We start from the raw sequence: 16,660 nt of genomic DNA on the forward strand, positions 1-16,660 counted from the left end.
TAACAGCCTGCCGATGGGCAGCATCAACAAGTGGGTGGACTTCGAGGAAGCCTTCATCCGCAACTTCACGGGGACCTACAAGTGACCCGGCCGCCCTAGCCAGCTGGCCATGTGCGCTGGGGTCGGCTTATATAAATGGGGGCGCATCGCGTACGTGTGGCCGCCGTGTGCACGCGTGGCGGGCGAGAGACGCGCGTCGTCCGGTCTTCACTGTGCCGTCCGTGAGGCATCAATGAAGTAGGCTGACTGGCGCGGCAGCGCGCGGCAGCTTTGGCATTGATTCGCCGCGGGAAACGAAGCGATGAGGACGACGAAGCGGCTAGAAGAGAGACGAGTCGCTGGCAAGGAGGGCCCACGGCTCTTTCGCGTCAAAAACAATTCGTCCGGCGCCTCCCAGCGCGCCGGGTTCGGGCTGGATCCGCCGGCACTGATTTCGGCTCAGGCCGGCGAAAATCGAGCTCTTGGGACGTGACTGGACCGTTTTTTCGGCGTCAGCGCGAAAAAAGCCTGAGGAGGCCTTTCTGGGGCGCGGCTGGAGATGCTCTAAGGTGTACCGATACATAATGGAGCGTAGAATCTACATTGACTACAGTACAGAGCTGTGTGAATCTCATAAACATCCAACGGCATCCACCTACTCGGTAGAAGCCGGTACCGCTAGTTTTTCATTTCGCAAGCTCGACGGTGTCTTCCACCCTCCAAGCACATTAGAATTTGAGTACAACAGCACCTTATAAATCACATCGACCAAAAAAAAACCGGAGGCCTACAAATTAACTGGACAAATGCACACTTTCACGTTATGGATGAAAAAATTTACAACAAATCATCCAAAAACTATAACCGGAGAAGCGGTTGAGTAAGAAGGAACCCCATTCATGATCTGTTTAAGCGTCTTGTCCTTCTCCTCGTCGGTCCACTGTGACTGTGAGTGCTGCTGCTGCGTCGCCATCTCCCAGTCCCAGTGGCCCTTGTCCCGAACAAGCCCCTTCTTGAGCATGGCGACATGGCGCAACGCCGTGCTGCACACTCCCATGACAAGCCTGACGAGGTAAACCTGCCTCTCCGTCCCTTCAAAACCAGTCATCACAAACTCCTTGAGGTGCCGGTGCCCACGCATGGCGGGCCGCCACGATATCTCATCGCCGCTGGGCTCCTCTTCCTCTTTGCAAGGCGGCGGGGCAACGTGGACATGGAGGGTCTCGAGGGAAGGCACCGTCTCAAGGAGGAGGCGCGGCCACGAGACGTCCCAGCACCGAGGCACGTCGGCGACCAGCAGGCGCCGGAGGTTAGGTAGCAGGGACAGCGCCGGCGAGGAAACGGACGGCACGATCCATCTGTCAGGTCCAGTGAACCGAACGACCACGCCCGTTACGTCCGGGATGCACCCCACAAACGAGGCAAGCTCCAGCTTCGTGCGTGGCACAAAGTAGCGGCGAGCCGTTGCCTCCGTGACGCCCCTGCACAGGGCGAGGTTGCATTGCCTGAGGCAGGGGCACGAGGCGGCCTCGAAGCTCACTCTCGTGCCCAGGGAGGCCAGGCGCTCGAGCCTGGGAAGAGCCCGCAGGCATATCCCTATGAACCCGACGCAGCGGTCGACGACGAGCTCCGTCAGGTCCGACCCGGGGGCGTCCACGGTGATCTGCCCTCGTATGTCAGCGGTGTAGCAGGAGATGAGGTGGAGCACCTGCAGCTGCGGGCACGAGGTGAAGACGCCCTCGTACGCCGACACGGGCGTCGACATGGGCGTGTCCTGCAGGACGAGCACGGTGAGCGCGCCGTGCCCGCGGAGCGGCGGGAGCGCGCAGCCAGCAAGCTTGAGGCTTCGCAGGCGTGACGCGTGAGGGTGCCCGCAGATGCCCTGGCTGGGGAAGGCGTGGAACTTCCGGCGTTGCGAGTAGACCGGCTTGGCGACGGCCACGACGTCGCGGACCTCCCAAGCATCGATGGCCGTGGAGATGAGCCGGTTGATGCAGCCGGTGTTGTGGGTCGAGAAGAACTTGAGCGTCAGCCTGCTGACCCTCCGGCCGGCCGCCGCGTCCGAGAGGCGCTCGGCGGAGCTGGCCAAGGCGCGCATGGCGCGGCGCTCGTACCTCCTGATGTGGCGCATGGCCTTCTCCACCTTTGCCGCGCCGGAATTGTGGTGGAAACCGGTGACCTCGGGGTCCCGATGGAGGAGGAGCCATCTTTGGTAGCGCGGCGGGAGTATGTCCCCGACGCGGAAGTCGAGGACGGGGTGCTCGCGGGAGAGGCCGGCCCAGCGCTTGGAGAGCATCCCGGTGGCGAGAACCGTGCGGGTGTCGAGGCGGCCCAGGATGTCGAGGAGGAGGTCGTCGGATAGGGCGCTGATCCGGTCATCACCGTGGACCGCCTGCGGCTGGCAGCTGCGGCGGCGGCGCAGAAATCGATCCCTCCCGCTCCTAGCTATCATGTGTGAACTACCTCCACCGGCGCCACGAATAGTCGAGCTTGCTGCGACTAAATAGACCGTCTGCGTCGACACTGAAATCTGTCTGGATACGGTACGACCTGGAATCGGAGTAGAAATAGTATCCGAAACAGCTCTGCCTGGGCGGAGATTCGAGTGCGTGGAAAAAATCTACAGTTACCTCTATCTCTATCTCTTCTCTATACTACCTAAAAGAACTGTAAGGTTCTCTCTCCCCTCTTACGTCGTTAGTTTCGTTAAGCCTTCCCGCACCCGAGCTATTGATTTTTCTTCACGTGCTCCCCACGTTGGTTTTCCATGGAAACCACTCCTAAAGAACCGACGCCAATTGATTTCCCTGCCTTATCCCAATTTTCCATAGAAACCACTACTACAAAACCGACGCCAATTGATTCCCCTGCCTTATCCCGCCTGTGATCTGGCCGCCGCCACAAGCTCCCCGATCTGGCGAACGACAGGAGGACGCGCGCTCTCCGTCAATGTTGCGTGACACCCAAGGATTCACCGATGCCGCCCGGAGCTATTTTGCAGCGTCGAGGAGAGGGTGGGCGAGAGTTCATGTCTTCCCTAGGCTCCCGCCGCCGGGCTCGTATCGTCACTAGGACATGGAGTCGATGTGGCAGCCGGCCACGCCCCATTCTTCTCCTTCTCTGTCCCAGTTCATGCTCCCCTGCCTCTTCCCCCATTCTTGAGGTCAATCTCGTGATGGACTCCTGATTTCTGAACATATATGTTTCTTGTTGTGCTGCAGCCTGTAGGTCGTTGAGGTAGGGTGTGGCAACTCACGATACGGCAAGAAGGTACTATGGTACGGGCGTCGATGGTGACGACATCAGCTGCATCAACCTCTACCTGATGAACGTCCAGCTTATTTTCACTTGGGAGTACGTGCTGCTGATGCTATGTGAATTTCCGAGCAATCTCGCCCTTTGCAGATCGCCTACCCATGTCACTATCCCCTGCAACAAGTGATAACTCGGTAACAGGCATCGCTGAGAAAAGAAATTGGGAGATACCATGTAAAAAAAACAAGTGCAGCAATTCTTATGGAGGCTAACCCATAATTGTTTTCCTTTGAGACTCTCCCTGAAGCGTACAGGTATATTGTGACACGATGTGTGTGTGCTGCAAAAGATTAGATAAGGACAGCCCCCGTTCATAAGATGCAAGGAAGTCAAGAAACTATGAAGAAGTCTAGATCTAGGACTACATCCACATGGATGCTAAAGAAGTAGTACAAACAGTACCAGACCTGCCGGAAGATCAAAGGGTGTTGGTTACATGCATGCTATGGAGGTGGTGGAGCAGCTCAAACAAGGTAAATGTTGGGGAAGGGGTGGGGGTGGGGGGCATATAGTCATGCCACAATTCGGCTTGACATTCCAGTTCCATGGAGCGCAAGCGGACGCAGCTAGCAGCGGCAAGCCAGAAACACGGTTCCTTCTCCCAATCTGATCCTCTCCAATTTTCCTTGAATCATTTGCAAGCTACACAAAGCGGCAAGCCAGCAACACAATTCCTTCTCTCTACAGGAACTAGATAGACATGTAATCACAGATGCTTAGCTGATGAACTTCTCCGTAATATATATGTGATATTTAGACAAACCCAAATATCCATTTTCCTTACATGTTGGGTATAATGGGCCTTTTGATTTATTTTGATGATGATATTTGTGACTCAAAGAACAAGCCGTATCGATGGAGGTGGCGAGCATGAATCTGTAGGCAGAGACGCTGGGAGGAAGAACAACAATAATAAGAAAACTGATTTGGCGCTAGAAAGGTTGAAAATGTAATCTTGAAGTGCATTAGAACTTAAAGATGTATGTTCTGACATGAGTAGTAATGAGCAACTAGAATATTTGTGCCCCGTGCAACGCACGGGCATTCACCTAGTCCAGTTAAGAAAGTGCATGCAGTGTTATCCAGTTAAATCATTTTGTTATATTTTAACTTCTGGACACGTGATGGTTTCATAATAAGTCAGCGAAAAAGTTTACCTTCTGCTGTACTGGCAGTGTAAAAAAAAACTGCACAACAGGAGACCGACATTTCTGCAACAGCTTAAACATAAATTCAGCACAACACAATTTAATAACCGCAGATTGGACCTTTCATGAAAAATATCAGCAACTCATATCGTATTTTAAAATGTACGTGTGAAGCTATCTCCAACCTTGAACTTGAAGACAGAAGTCTGAAAGGAAGGCCGAACTTCTAAATTCTAATGCTGGGCGCCGAAAGACGCGTGGAGCAGCGCCCGAGCGCACCGTGCTTCCTCAGCCTCATCTTTGTGCGCCCTCAATAGCAGAGTACTTGTTTTGGCCGGCGCCACATTAGCAAACCCAGTTCCCAAAGTATGTCATCTAGTTGTCGAAGCTCTCCGCTCCCACATTTCAACCTGCCTAATCGAATTTTCTTTCCTCCGTTTTAGCATTGTGAGCTCCCGGCGGCTGAAAGGTGGGGGAAGATCACATGGACCTGAATCATGGGCAGACTTCACCATGGATTCCATAAGAAACTTCCTCTCAGTGCCTTCAGCTTGGCAGACCAAAGAGTCAGGGCAGACCTCAACAGCTTCAGGTGGCTTAGTTGGCTTGAAACTTAGAAGCTTGGCATATTCCCTTAACAGGTGAAGCATGTAATCATACACATGGTCCATATTAACCTCTTGTTCAACGAAATTGCTTGCTTCCTTTCCTATGCGCTGTGCCTATGGAGCAGATTTGTCAAGAAGAATGTAATAGACTAATAAACAACATGGTTAAAATTCTCAATATGCAGGTTCAATAACAGTCAGCTCTCAAGGAATTCAAATACTATACGGCAAACTCTAAATGTATCCTTAAACACCAAACACGTATTCAGCTTGGTCAAATTAAATTGAAGAACACAACAGAAGTTTGGATGAAAATTTCAAGTTACCAGGGCTTAACTGAGGTGCTCAAACATCAACACATCAATGCTTTCTTTCATTTCATGTTTTGGTTATGGTTCACAGTTTATATCACACCTAATCTTGATGCTATTTACTTTTAACAGAAGGTAAGAAATAAATCCATGATGATCATTTGCATCAATAATGTTTAGCACTGAAAAACGTAATCACATGCATATTTGAATTCTGATAGATGGAAAGTACCAATTGCTTGTGAGAGTTGCCCCAGTTAACAGCATATTGTATTGAGGCGCATTTATTGTTATCCCGAACTGGCCAATAATGCTGAAGCGGCATAAGAGACCTTGAAAAGAAATCATAGTATTTTGGTGTGACCAACAATGTCATGGAATCACATGCTAGAATATATTTCTGACTGATAGACCATGCTGATCCTTCTATATAGATCTTGTACCTGTTGAATGTTCACAGTGTTAGGAATTTAGCCACACACAAAATAACCTGTAAATCCTTGTTTTTTTATCATCGGACAACTAACACGAACATAAAGTAAACCTGTGAGTGCACTGACTGCCCAAATCCGAGGTCTTATACCCTTCCTTGCTCTCTTTGAACCAGTCCTACAACCCAAACAACAAAGTGAAACCATAAGTGATGTTTACATTCACCACCAAAAGCAAAGATATTTGCACAAGTCAGCATCCGCATGGCTGTGTGCATCCTATCGATGCACTGACAATGAGATAAATAAACTTTTTCTTTTCCAAAAAAGAAAAACAACAAGCAGAGTTTGATTGTTTTGAATATGCCAAGTTAAACCATGTGTTTTAAGTATGCCAAATTAAACTATGTAGGTCCACTTGAAAGGGGGGAAAGGAGCTGATGTACTTTCTTCAAGGTTCGATAACTACATGAGTGACACCATTAACATGTGAGTTACCTGAGTGTAAATCCTTGCATTCCAGTCTTGCGTGCTGGAGACATTACACTTAACCAATTCCTGCCGTGATGTCGCAACTGCTGCATTCCCTTTCCAGTAAGCATAAGGTTCTCTACTGAACCATCTTACCTTACTATTACCATCCTTCAAATCTTTATGCAGGGCATCCCATGGTTTTATGTTGATCTCCGGCCTGGCATCCATGAAGAGGTATTATAGTGAGAGTTTATGTGCACAACTGAGTATGCAGGGCCCGGCTTTTAAGTTTTGGAAGACATTTGAACTATTAGCAATACTCGAAAGTGTTTGCTAACAGTAGTTTACCAGCGCGTGGATAAATGAGTGAATAATGCTTATCACAGCAGTAATAATGCATTTCCAAAATTACCACTCGTGAATCAAAAGGTCATAGGCAAACACATCAGTAAACAACTTCACTGTCATCAAAGTTCTGATACTCAGTTGTTCATTACTATCTTTATTGAAAAATTTCAGACAAAATTTAATCAGTTATAATCACATAGATAGACAGACAATTTACATGTTATCTTCTCAATTATCAGTGATGAAGCATGCCAAATTTAGGCATGAACCGAAGGAGTATTCTAGACAGTTATAAAGTGAGAATGAAGAAGGCGAGCAAGCATAATTACCAGCCCCAGAATGACCAATCTGGGAAGACGATGTCGAGCGTCCTGTCATCCCCGCAGTACCGGAAGAGCGGCGGCATGAAGGGGGCGTGCTCACCGCGGTAGAGGTGCGTGCGGACGACGGGCCAGTCGACGCAGTCGAACATGAGGTCGAGGTCGGGGACGCGGCCGGGGTAGCGACGGAGCAGTTGGAGAATCCCCCAGATGGTGAAGAGGTCGCGCGTCTGAAACGCCGGGCGGAACCGCTGCACGAAGGCCCGGCCGCCCAGGACGACGAGGCGGAAGCTGGCGGTGGCGCGGGCGCGCGCGAGCATGGCGCGGGTGACGCCCCCCGCCGCGCGCCATGGGCGGAGGTCCTCGTGGATGAAGCGGAAGTAGGGCGGGCACGAGGAGTTGGAGGATGAGCCGGCGGCGGTTGCGGTGGCCGGTGGGGGGTCGGGGGAGGAGCGGCAGGAGGACGGGGAGGAGAGCGCGAGGGCCAGGGTTTGGGAAGATTTGCTCGCTTTGGCGGCGTGGGAGATGTTGAGACGGAGGGAAGGGACGGGGCAAGAGATGGAGTAGGCGGCGGGTGGTGGTCGCGGTTGTCTGGAGGGCGACTGCGGTGATGGGTTGGGGTGCTGTGTTTTGGGGTGGAGAACGGCGGCGGCGGCGGCGGGAATGGCCGCGGTGGTGGGGAAGCTTGCCTGCAACTGCAAAAACGAACGAGACGTTCATTGCAACGACTGACGAGACTTCTTGGTTTTTCTAAAAAAAAAAAAAAAAACTCCCTCCGTCCCTTGAAAAATGTACATATAGAAATTTTAGGATAAATTATGAAATGAAGTAAAAAAGACATTGGAAAGTTGCAAAGCCATCATCTCTCTTTTCTTTAATTATCCTACGTACAATGACTTAAGTGCATGTAAATATTAAAAAGATCATGTGTAGAATGTTATTGGTCGTGATTATCGTGTGAGGAGAGTAAAGCATTTTTTTACTTTAATGTGCATTAGGAAGATAGATTTATATTTTTTTGAACAAATTTTAAAGCCAAATATACATTTTCACCGGACGGAGGAAGTAGGTTGGAAGCCCAGGCTTCCAGTGTACTCTACCCTTTTCGATATTTTGAAATAAAATGAAAATGGCTTTTTATGCGGGGAAAAATAAATAGAAAATGACTTTGAAAATGAGAAATAATTATTACTAATTAGGCGTTAATATCTAATCAATCAGGAGTTTGCCATCATTTCATACTTGCACGATTGGATGGTTCTTAGCGACAACTTTTTTTAGGGAGGCTGCTACTTTCTTGGTTGCATGAAAATAGAAAACATTATCACGAAATGAAGCAGCTTGAAAACTTCAACAATCTGTGGTCATCGTCACCAAACATGAAGGCGAATAGGATACAAATGGGAACATGCCCCAACATTTCAACACTACCGTCAAACCTTACTTCTTTTTCTGATGAGCAACAACATACGTAACTACCTAAAAATACATTTATTTATTTATTTATTTTTGAATTTAAAAATACGTTCATATGCGTGGTATAGGATGAGGCCATATTATGATATAATACGGAGAGCGTTTTCTTGTGGGAGCAACTGATTTTTTTTTTCCTCTTAACACGGGAGCAACTAATTAAGGGGTACCATTTCGATGAGAACCCAATGTGCATTTTGGGTGACCTAAGAGCGCGCCACTTGTTGCACCCAATCACTGTCATGTGTCGCATGTTGGGCGCAACCCGTGGGAGGACGTTTTTTAATTCTCTTTTCTGCATGCGTTTTCGGTTTTTTCTTCATAATGAAATATATTTTGGTCTGAGCTAAAAAAGCTATTGTATTTCCAGCCGATGTGCTATTCACTATAAAAGTCCATTGTTTTTCTTTTGTGTAGAGTGCAGCAACATGTTTGATTATTTACACTAATGTAATATACATACTAGCAAGATGCCCGTGCGTTGCATGAAACATTAAGATGCATTTGTATGAGTAGTTTATCTTGTGAGAGAAAATAATGAACGAGAAAAGGCCTTATTTGTAAATGTGGAGAGGGGTGTGGGTATCTTTTTACAAAATTGCCATAGTTTCCTTCCTACCCGTCAGATATAAATCGGGCGGCCTGTATTGCAGGATGGCAGACACATCATCATCATCAACTCTGTTTTTTTATATAAAAAGTGGAGAAGATCTATGTACATGTATATTTAAAAAAAACTTAAAATTCATATTTTCGAATTATTTAAAAATCGTCTATGGAGCTCGGGAGCAAGAAATCCTCCCCACCTCAACAGACTACAATACCTCCACTCTATTTCTATTCTACATGGACCGTGGATCGTGGTCTTGTTTCCACTTTTCTTTGCAAGTGGCCTCGCGACAGGAGGCAGGCTCGGCAGAGGCATGGCCGCATGGGCAGTGCCAGCGGAGGGCGGCGGCAGCCATGGCCAATTCCGTGGACATTCCCTTTTTTTTTTCTGGACGAAACCGAATCTCACAAGTCAGAGACCAATCGTCGTCTTCCTCTTTATTCCAGCATCGAATGGAAACATTCGCTAAAGAAGGCATCTGCGGCCGACCTCCAAAGCTCCAACCACCCGTGCACTCTCCCGTGAGTCGTGACCCCTCCTCCTTTCTTCTTCTTGTCTTTCTCTACCCTTTCTGCGTGAACGCTCGCGATCTTGTCAAAATACCGCTTTTCCTTTGGCGCCTTCGTTTTCAGTTTTTCTTTCTCCCGAAAAAAGAAAGGAGGAGGAGGGCACGGCAGGGAGGAGGACGACCTCGCAGCCGACCCTCCGGGTTACACTCACCGAGGGGGGCTGCTGCTTGCGCCCGTAGCGTGGTGCTGTGCGTAGTGCGTAGTGCGTCCATGGGCACGCACCGTGACGTGAAGGGCACAGCACAAAGCGGACACGAGAAAGGAAAAAACTAATACGGCATACCTACCGGCTTTCAACGCCGTGGTCCATGCCGGCGGCTAACGGGCTGCGATGGACGGAAGCACCGTACGTGTCGACACTCACAACGTCGAGTAAAACCCCAGACCTCAAAGTTGCATTCATGCCTGAGCGGCTATCGCCGCCGTAGTCCTTGGTAGGGGTAGACGACGGTCGGCGGCGTCCCTCAAGTCAACCAAAGTACTCGATTCTTTGAGAAGGGAAGGGAAACTCTATTCGTTTGCATCAAGAAGCTGGGCTGCTGCTGCCGATCACGCATGCAGAGTCTTTCAGCATGGCAACACGAGACGGAAAATCTACCCAAGAATCATACGGGTTCAAGTATCAACTCACAGTGGTGGTGTTGGTGGTGATCCAGCGAGTGGATACGGCGACCGCTCCGACGGCGACCACGGAGAAGAAGAGGAAGGTCGCGCTCGTTCTCGACAGCGCCGCGACGAGCTTGCTGGACCGCTGTCCCTCCACGGCCCCAGCTGGTGCCACCGCCATCGCCATGGCGGCCGGCCTCTTCGCCAACCGCCGGTGACCTCCACTGGGTCAGGTGTATATGCTGCAGCAAGGTGTTTCAGAATTCAGACAGTGCTGCTTGAAGAGCAGGCGAGAGTGAGCGGGTGCTCTGTTTCCTTTGACGGTAGGCACGAGCTCTTCTGTTAAGTTATGACGCTCCCAGCGGCACACAGGGGCAGACAACGACCCACAATTTATGACGTCTCCACAGGCTAGCGCAGCAGCTACGTTGAACACGTCAACGACTTTCCACAACGAGCAGATGAAAATGAAAACCATTCAGCTTATGAAACCAGCTCTTGAAAATTATGAAAGTAATTATAGTGGTAAATACAAACCATGCAATCACACAAGAATCTGCAATACTTCCCGAAAATTATGATTATTTTTTGTATCCTATAGAAAAGAAAAGTAAGTGAACTGTGGCTCAATCCGGTGGTCAGTAGGTGACTAGGTGTTGATACCTGCCCACCCGCTTGAGTTCAAATGTCCCTACTCGCATGGTCGGCGTTGTACACACCATTCAGCTTAATGAAACGTTTGTGGGCTGTCTAACCCGCGATCTGATTTTTAGAAGAAAAAAAGGCATTATTTCACACTTATATATATATATATATATATATATATATATATATATATATATATATATATATATATAATCAGTTTACATATAACTCGATTCTTTTTTTCCTTGATGTGCTGGAGGTATGGCCTTGTTTTGATTTTCGAAACCCTATAAAGATTTCAATGTGGGAGAAATTAAACGGCTGAAAGCATCAAGTTAGAGTTAAGTAAGTAGAAACGTGCCAGATTTATAAAAACAAAATAAAGATAAATATTGTGGTGATATGTGTAACTTATCTCTCATATTGTTCTAAAACTCAAAGTGCATTCGATAGTAATTCATAGGTCATACGTCAAAATTTTCCTTTCATGAATTTTGAAATCTTTCATATGTTTTGATTTGTCGAGTGAATAACTAATGCATGTAGGTGCCAAGAGGCAAACAATCCCCTGTTCCTAAATAGCTACAACCCTCTATCTATTTTTCTAACTATGCAAACATGCCACATGAGCAAACCATGCATTTAAGTCATAAGCAATTTTTTGCGTTACTCTATGCATGTAGCGCAACATCATCAACTCATGCATGTTAGTCATAAGTTACTTTTTCCGCAAAAAAAGTCATAAGTTACTTTTTTCATTAGATTTTGTATCTTTATGGACGTTATTTGTGTTGGGCGTTTGCAACATATCCATGTAGTTCATCCTTCTCTTTTTGTTAGAAACAACGTTCTTTTAACCGTAAATCAAAAAATCGTTCTTTTTTAGAGGTTTCATATGTTTTACTGTTTTTAAGCTTATATTTGCTTTCCATCAGATTTAGTTGTTTTAGCAACTATTTGTTACAAGGTTTCTACAGCAACACGCGAGACATCATCTAGGTTCAATAGTTATGACTACCCATTTTCACGGTTGAGGGATAAACTCTAGACCATAATAATATCCACTTAATTTAAATAATTGTTGAGGTATTTAAATCTGACTTTGAATGGTTTGAATTTGATCCTAAGTTTTGAGGCTGCATTCACTTTGTTAAAAAAAATTGAACCATGTTGGACCTTCGACTGCATTCAGTGATGGTGGTGTGGTGAGCGCTTGGTCGGATGCTTCTATAAAGGTTGCAGGCCTCGCTTTGATGGGCTAACATTCTCTACACCTCATCGCCATATAATTATTGTTGTGTGTGTATGATCTCTTGGTAGCACTCTTATAGGGTTACAAGGTAGCATGGTTTTAAGTTTTAGTTTCGGAAATATTTCAGCACCTACCAAATTTCAGTTAATTTCGATGATTTTGGTTTACATTTCGGCCAAAGCACATAAACATTTATTTGAAATTCTAAAAAAATATTTGAAAATTGGGATTCATCTGTACAACTGAAATAAGTAAAATAGTTTGATCAAAAGGTAAATATTTTTGTGTTTATTGAAATCACTGAAATTCATAATCAATTTTGACATGCATTGTGTTCCACAATCCGCCATCATGTGTGTTGTTTTTCTATTATTTTTCTCCAAGTCTTTTGCCTATGTATATAATGTTGTTATTATATATCTACAGCTGGTGCAGAGATCATAGTTAATGAATTTATGTTTTCTAGAATAATTTATGGAAGGTGATGAGACGTAGAAAGGTCGAATGATGATTCATCAAGAGCTAAGTAATACTCCCTCTGTCTCAAAATAAACGTCTCAACTTTATATAAATTTTAATACAAAGTTGTATTTAGGTTGAGACACTTATTTAGGGACAGAGAGAGAGAGAGAGTATAAGTGAGGTAAAAAAGAAATTCAAATTGAGTCACGAGTACGGATACCATGGATCAACCGCTCCATCACTTCCATGACTGACCGGTGAAGCATACCAACAACCGAACGGTATCTTTCAGGACGCACTTTGGTACTGCCGCACGAGTAATGCTAGACTTAGGTAAGGTTATGTAAATGTTTTATGTAAAAAGGAACGTGGTGAGGTGGGATTGGATGGAGTTTTGCTAAAGCACATCTAGATGTGCTATAAGTATTCCACATCTAAATCCTATGTTATTGATCTTACGCGGAGATTCGTGTGGAAATTTTCTTTTGAATTTTTTTTTCTTTTCATACTTGATTGTGTCACTTAGATGTGCAATAACTATAGCACATCTAGATATACCCTAGACAAATAAGAGCAGCAAGGACCCACCCCGTTAAAATCAGGGGGGCAGAGAGTTTTAGTTAGGAAGCTTTCGTAAGTCTTCGTAGTGTGTTAGGTGGATGTAGGATTTTAACAGGATGGGCCCCTGCTGCCCCTATCCATCCAATCCCGCCTCACCACGTTCCTTTCTACGTAAACATTTACGTAATCTTACCTAAGTCTAGCATTACTCCTGCCGCACAGCACTAACGCCACGGAACATCGCTAGCGTACTGCGTGCTCTGCAATTCCCTTTTACCGTTTTCATCGTGCTTCCCTGCCACCACCACTCCTACTGCATAATGGTCGATCCAATGCGCACGTCAGAAACTCAGAACACGTACGTACGCCATCCTTTGACTCTTCTCTCCTTCGTTCGTCAGTCGTCGGTCACCGCTCCTCCCACGTCTCCACCTGCCTCGCCGCATCGGCTTTCCTCCTCCGCAGCGACTCCAGCTCCTCGGACCCGAACGGCGACGGCAGCTCGCACGGTTCCGCGCTGCCCGAGACGTTCACCGCCGTGCCCGCCATGAACTCCCGCTCCAGCCCTCGCCTTCCGCGCGCCATGGACTGCACGGTGACCTCCACGGCCCCGCCCGGCACCGTGGGCTTGTACCGCAGCAGCCTAGCGTACTCGCTCAGAAGGTGGAACATGTAGTCGTACACATTATCCATCGTCAGCTCCTCCTGCACGAACAGGCTCGCATTTCCTCCTATTACCCGCGCCTGCAAGTGCGAGCACCGACGAGCGACGAGACGGGAGCAGTGGTTCAGAATCTCCGGCGGTGCGACGGGCTGGACGGAGGCTGCCGAAATGAGGTAGCAGTACGTATACCTTGCCTGGGTGCGAGTTGCCCCAGTCCACGGCGAACTTGATGGACAGGCACTGGCCGCGCACGGGCCAGTAGTGCCGCAGCGGCACGAGCCCCCTGGAGAAGAAGTCGTGGAACCTCGGCCGCACCACGAGCGCCACGGAGTCGCACGCCAGGATGTACTTCTCGCTCACCGACCACCCGCGCCCTTCCACGTACATCTTGTACCTGCCCGTCGTTGCACCAGCGGTGCCAACAATGTCAGCGTCAGGCGCCAGCCAGCGTGCCAATGTGCCCGTGGCACGACCACGAGCGTGGGCGAGAGCAATGTTACCTGTGCGTGCACTGCTTGGCCAAGTCCGATGCCCTGAACCCGTCTCGTACCTCCGTCCTCCAGTCCTGAAAAAATGCAGAGCGTGCGCTGATGAGCATCACTGACACTGAACTACGTGCGGCATAGTTGTGGCGTGCCTGCGCGTAGATCCGGGCGTTCCAGTCACGCTCGCGGGAGACGTTGCACTTGAGGAGCTCCCGGCGCGCCGCGCCCACCGTCGGGTTCCCCTTCCAGTACGCGTACGGCGTCCTGCGCGTCCAGTCCAACGCCGCATTCGCCTCACTGATCTCCCTTCTCAACGCTTCCCATGGCTTTATGTTCAGCTCCGGCCTTCGTATAAGTTCAAACAGAACCGATCAACAATTAGCACTCCTCAATAGACGCGGCATGATTGGTGCGATGCCATGCAGAGTAGTACTGGAGTAGTACTTTACCAGCCCCAGAAGGACCAGTCAGGGAAGGCGATGTCCAGCGTGGGCTCGCTGCCGCAGTACCGGAACAGCGGCGGAGGCGCGTGGTCGCCGGCGTTGACGACCGGCAGGTCCTGGCAGTTGAACATGAGATCGAGGTCGGGGAGGCGGCCAGCGTAGCGCCGGAGCAGCTGCAGGATGCCCCATTGCGTGAACACGTCCCGCGTCTGGAAGCACCGGCCGTAGCGCGCCACGTAGAGGCGCCCCGCGAGCACCGTCACCCGGAACTTGGCGCCGTACCGGCGGGCGCCTTCCAACGTCTCGCGCGTGATCCCCGTGGCTCGCCATGGCCGCAGGTCTTCGTGGATCCACCGGAAGTAGGCCGGGCACGCCGTCGTCGCTGGTTCTGCGGCATCCGGCGCCGGAGCAGGTGGCTGCTGCGGAGGAAGGGGCCCCCAACCGGCAGGAATGATCGAAGCGACCTGTAAATTGTATACAAATTTCATACCAAGATGCTGGTCACTTAATCTTCTATATCTAAATAGCTAGCTCCCACTAAGATATTTCTCTCAACATGCAAGTATGCCACCTCATCATTCAATATGCATAAAAAAAGGCCCACCTCAATATGCAACTATGCATATTAAAAATTCACTACAACATGCATGCATGTAAAATTTCATTTTATTATGCTATTTACATTTAATTCTTATATACTTTCAAAAACTATTGTTTCAAGTTCATATTTCATATAATTAAAATTTCATTGAAATATTGCAAATATTTCCGCAACAACGTGTGGGGCATCATCTAGTAGTAACAAATGATGCAATCCAGTCCCATCTTAACGAAATTGTTTCCGAATGTTCAGTGGCTGGTGGTTCGGTTGCCCGACAGACTTGTCGGCAACCGTGGTAGTGCTGTTCTATGTTCCTGAACTTCTGATGCATCGGTCGGCCGGTGTCAAGTACTGTCGCAACTCTCTGAAGTCCTGCCCTACCCTACCATGACCCTACCCGGATGATCAACAAACTCAAACTACTATTAACTCAAACTACTATTCTGCGATAAGCCATGATGCATCTGTAATTATATCACAGCATTTCAGCAAACAAGAGAGAGAGAGAGAGTGCGAAGCTAGAAAACTTTACTCTGGCGCTGGCAGATATCCAGTAGGCGGAGACGAAAGCGCCGGCGACAATCGCGGCGATGAAGATGAACACGCCGCCGTTCACAACCAGGCTCCGAGTGAGCCGGCCAGCCTTCGCCGGAGGCTGCATCTCTGATCTCTCAGCCTGATATGCCTTCTTCCCTCCTCGGTAGAACGAACACCGGAAGCGATGAACTCGCCATCTCTCTCTTTCTCCTTTTCCTGCCTTTTTTTATGAACTTAGACTCTGTCCGGTCTTTAATGATGCTAGCTTGGCGGGCATATTTGGGAAGTGGAAGCGTACGAGGGTGTTGAAATGCGTGGAAGAAGGAAGGTTTAAGGATGCGAGAGCAACTAGCGGCCCATCAAAACAGAGGCGTTTTTGTCCGTTTTTTGTCTGTTTGGATCAGCCGCCCACTCGCCGTCCGCCCTCTTTTAGTTTTGGGTCGGCAGTGCGCCCAACAGGCCGACCCATTTTCATGACTGCGCGCGTTTAACATCGTGCCGTCGCCCTGATTTTGACGCTCCAGCATGCGGGAAAGGTTCGCGCGCGCTGGTTTTGGCGCTCCAGCGCACGGAAAAGGTTCGCGCGCGCGCCGCTGCCGGCGCTCGCTATAAAAGAAGACGCTCCCTCCACACTCTGTCGGCCGCCCACTCTCGCCGCCTCTGCGCCACCATGTTGATCCGCCGCCTACGCGCTTCGGATTTTCGCGGAGTCCACGAGCGCCGCTCCGGCGCCTTCTCCGCCGAGATCTGGTTTCGCGAGAAACGTCTCGTCCTCGGCACCTTCGGCACCGCAGAGGAGGCGGCCCGCGCGCACGACG

The 16,660-nt window shown here is 48.9% G+C and overlaps 3 protein-coding genes across 6 annotated transcripts; all 3 read right to left on the minus strand.

The window, feature by feature from the left end:
- Positions 1–703: 703 nt before the first annotated feature.
- Positions 704–3,030, minus strand: LOC119355742. The gene has a single exon (XM_037622601.1). The coding sequence runs from the start codon at positions 2,429–2,431 to the stop codon at positions 827–829; it is 1,605 nt and encodes a 534-aa protein (XP_037478498.1). The 5' UTR covers positions 2,432–3,030; the 3' UTR covers positions 704–826.
- A 1,472-nt stretch (positions 3,031–4,502) lies between these two features.
- Positions 4,503–10,520, minus strand: LOC119355740 (O-glucosyltransferase rumi homolog). Of its 3 annotated transcripts, none has more exons than XM_037622599.1 (6): positions 10,218–10,518; positions 6,944–7,629; positions 6,291–6,483; positions 5,906–5,970; positions 5,594–5,693; positions 4,503–5,164 (listed from the first exon to the last, which is right to left on the minus strand). In XM_037622599.1, exons 1-6 carry the CDS (start codon positions 10,377–10,379, stop codon positions 4,814–4,816), a joined length of 1,557 nt encoding a protein of 518 aa, XP_037478496.1. In that variant the 5' UTR covers positions 10,380–10,518; the 3' UTR covers positions 4,503–4,813. The 3 variants fall into 3 exon arrangements, with proteins under 3 accessions (XP_037478496.1, XP_037478495.1, XP_037478497.1); XM_037622598.1 differs by having other exon boundaries at positions 5,594–5,804; positions 10,218–10,517; XM_037622600.1 differs by lacking the exon at positions 4,503–5,164 and having other exon boundaries at positions 5,665–5,804; positions 5,895–5,970; positions 10,218–10,520.
- Positions 10,521–12,722: 2,202 nt separating this feature from the next.
- On the minus strand, positions 12,723–16,121 carry LOC119355743 (O-glucosyltransferase rumi-like). 2 transcript variants are annotated; one of them, XM_037622605.1, is made up of 6 exons: positions 15,838–16,121; positions 14,711–15,168; positions 14,414–14,606; positions 14,277–14,341; positions 13,966–14,170; positions 12,723–13,856 (listed from the first exon to the last, which is right to left on the minus strand). In XM_037622605.1, the coding sequence occupies exons 1-6, from the start codon at positions 15,964–15,966 to the stop codon at positions 13,521–13,523; spliced, it is 1,386 nt and encodes a 461-aa protein (XP_037478502.1). In that variant the 5' UTR covers positions 15,967–16,121; the 3' UTR covers positions 12,723–13,520. The 2 variants fall into 2 exon arrangements, with proteins under 2 accessions (XP_037478502.1, XP_037478501.1); XM_037622604.1 differs by having other exon boundaries at positions 14,277–14,606.
- Positions 16,122–16,660: the final 539 nt, after the last annotated feature.

This window comes from Triticum dicoccoides, chromosome 2A (genome assembly GCF_002162155.2).
Source record: "Triticum dicoccoides isolate Atlit2015 ecotype Zavitan chromosome 2A, WEW_v2.0, whole genome shotgun sequence".
NCBI classification, from domain to species: Eukaryota; Viridiplantae; Streptophyta; class Magnoliopsida; order Poales; family Poaceae; genus Triticum; species Triticum dicoccoides.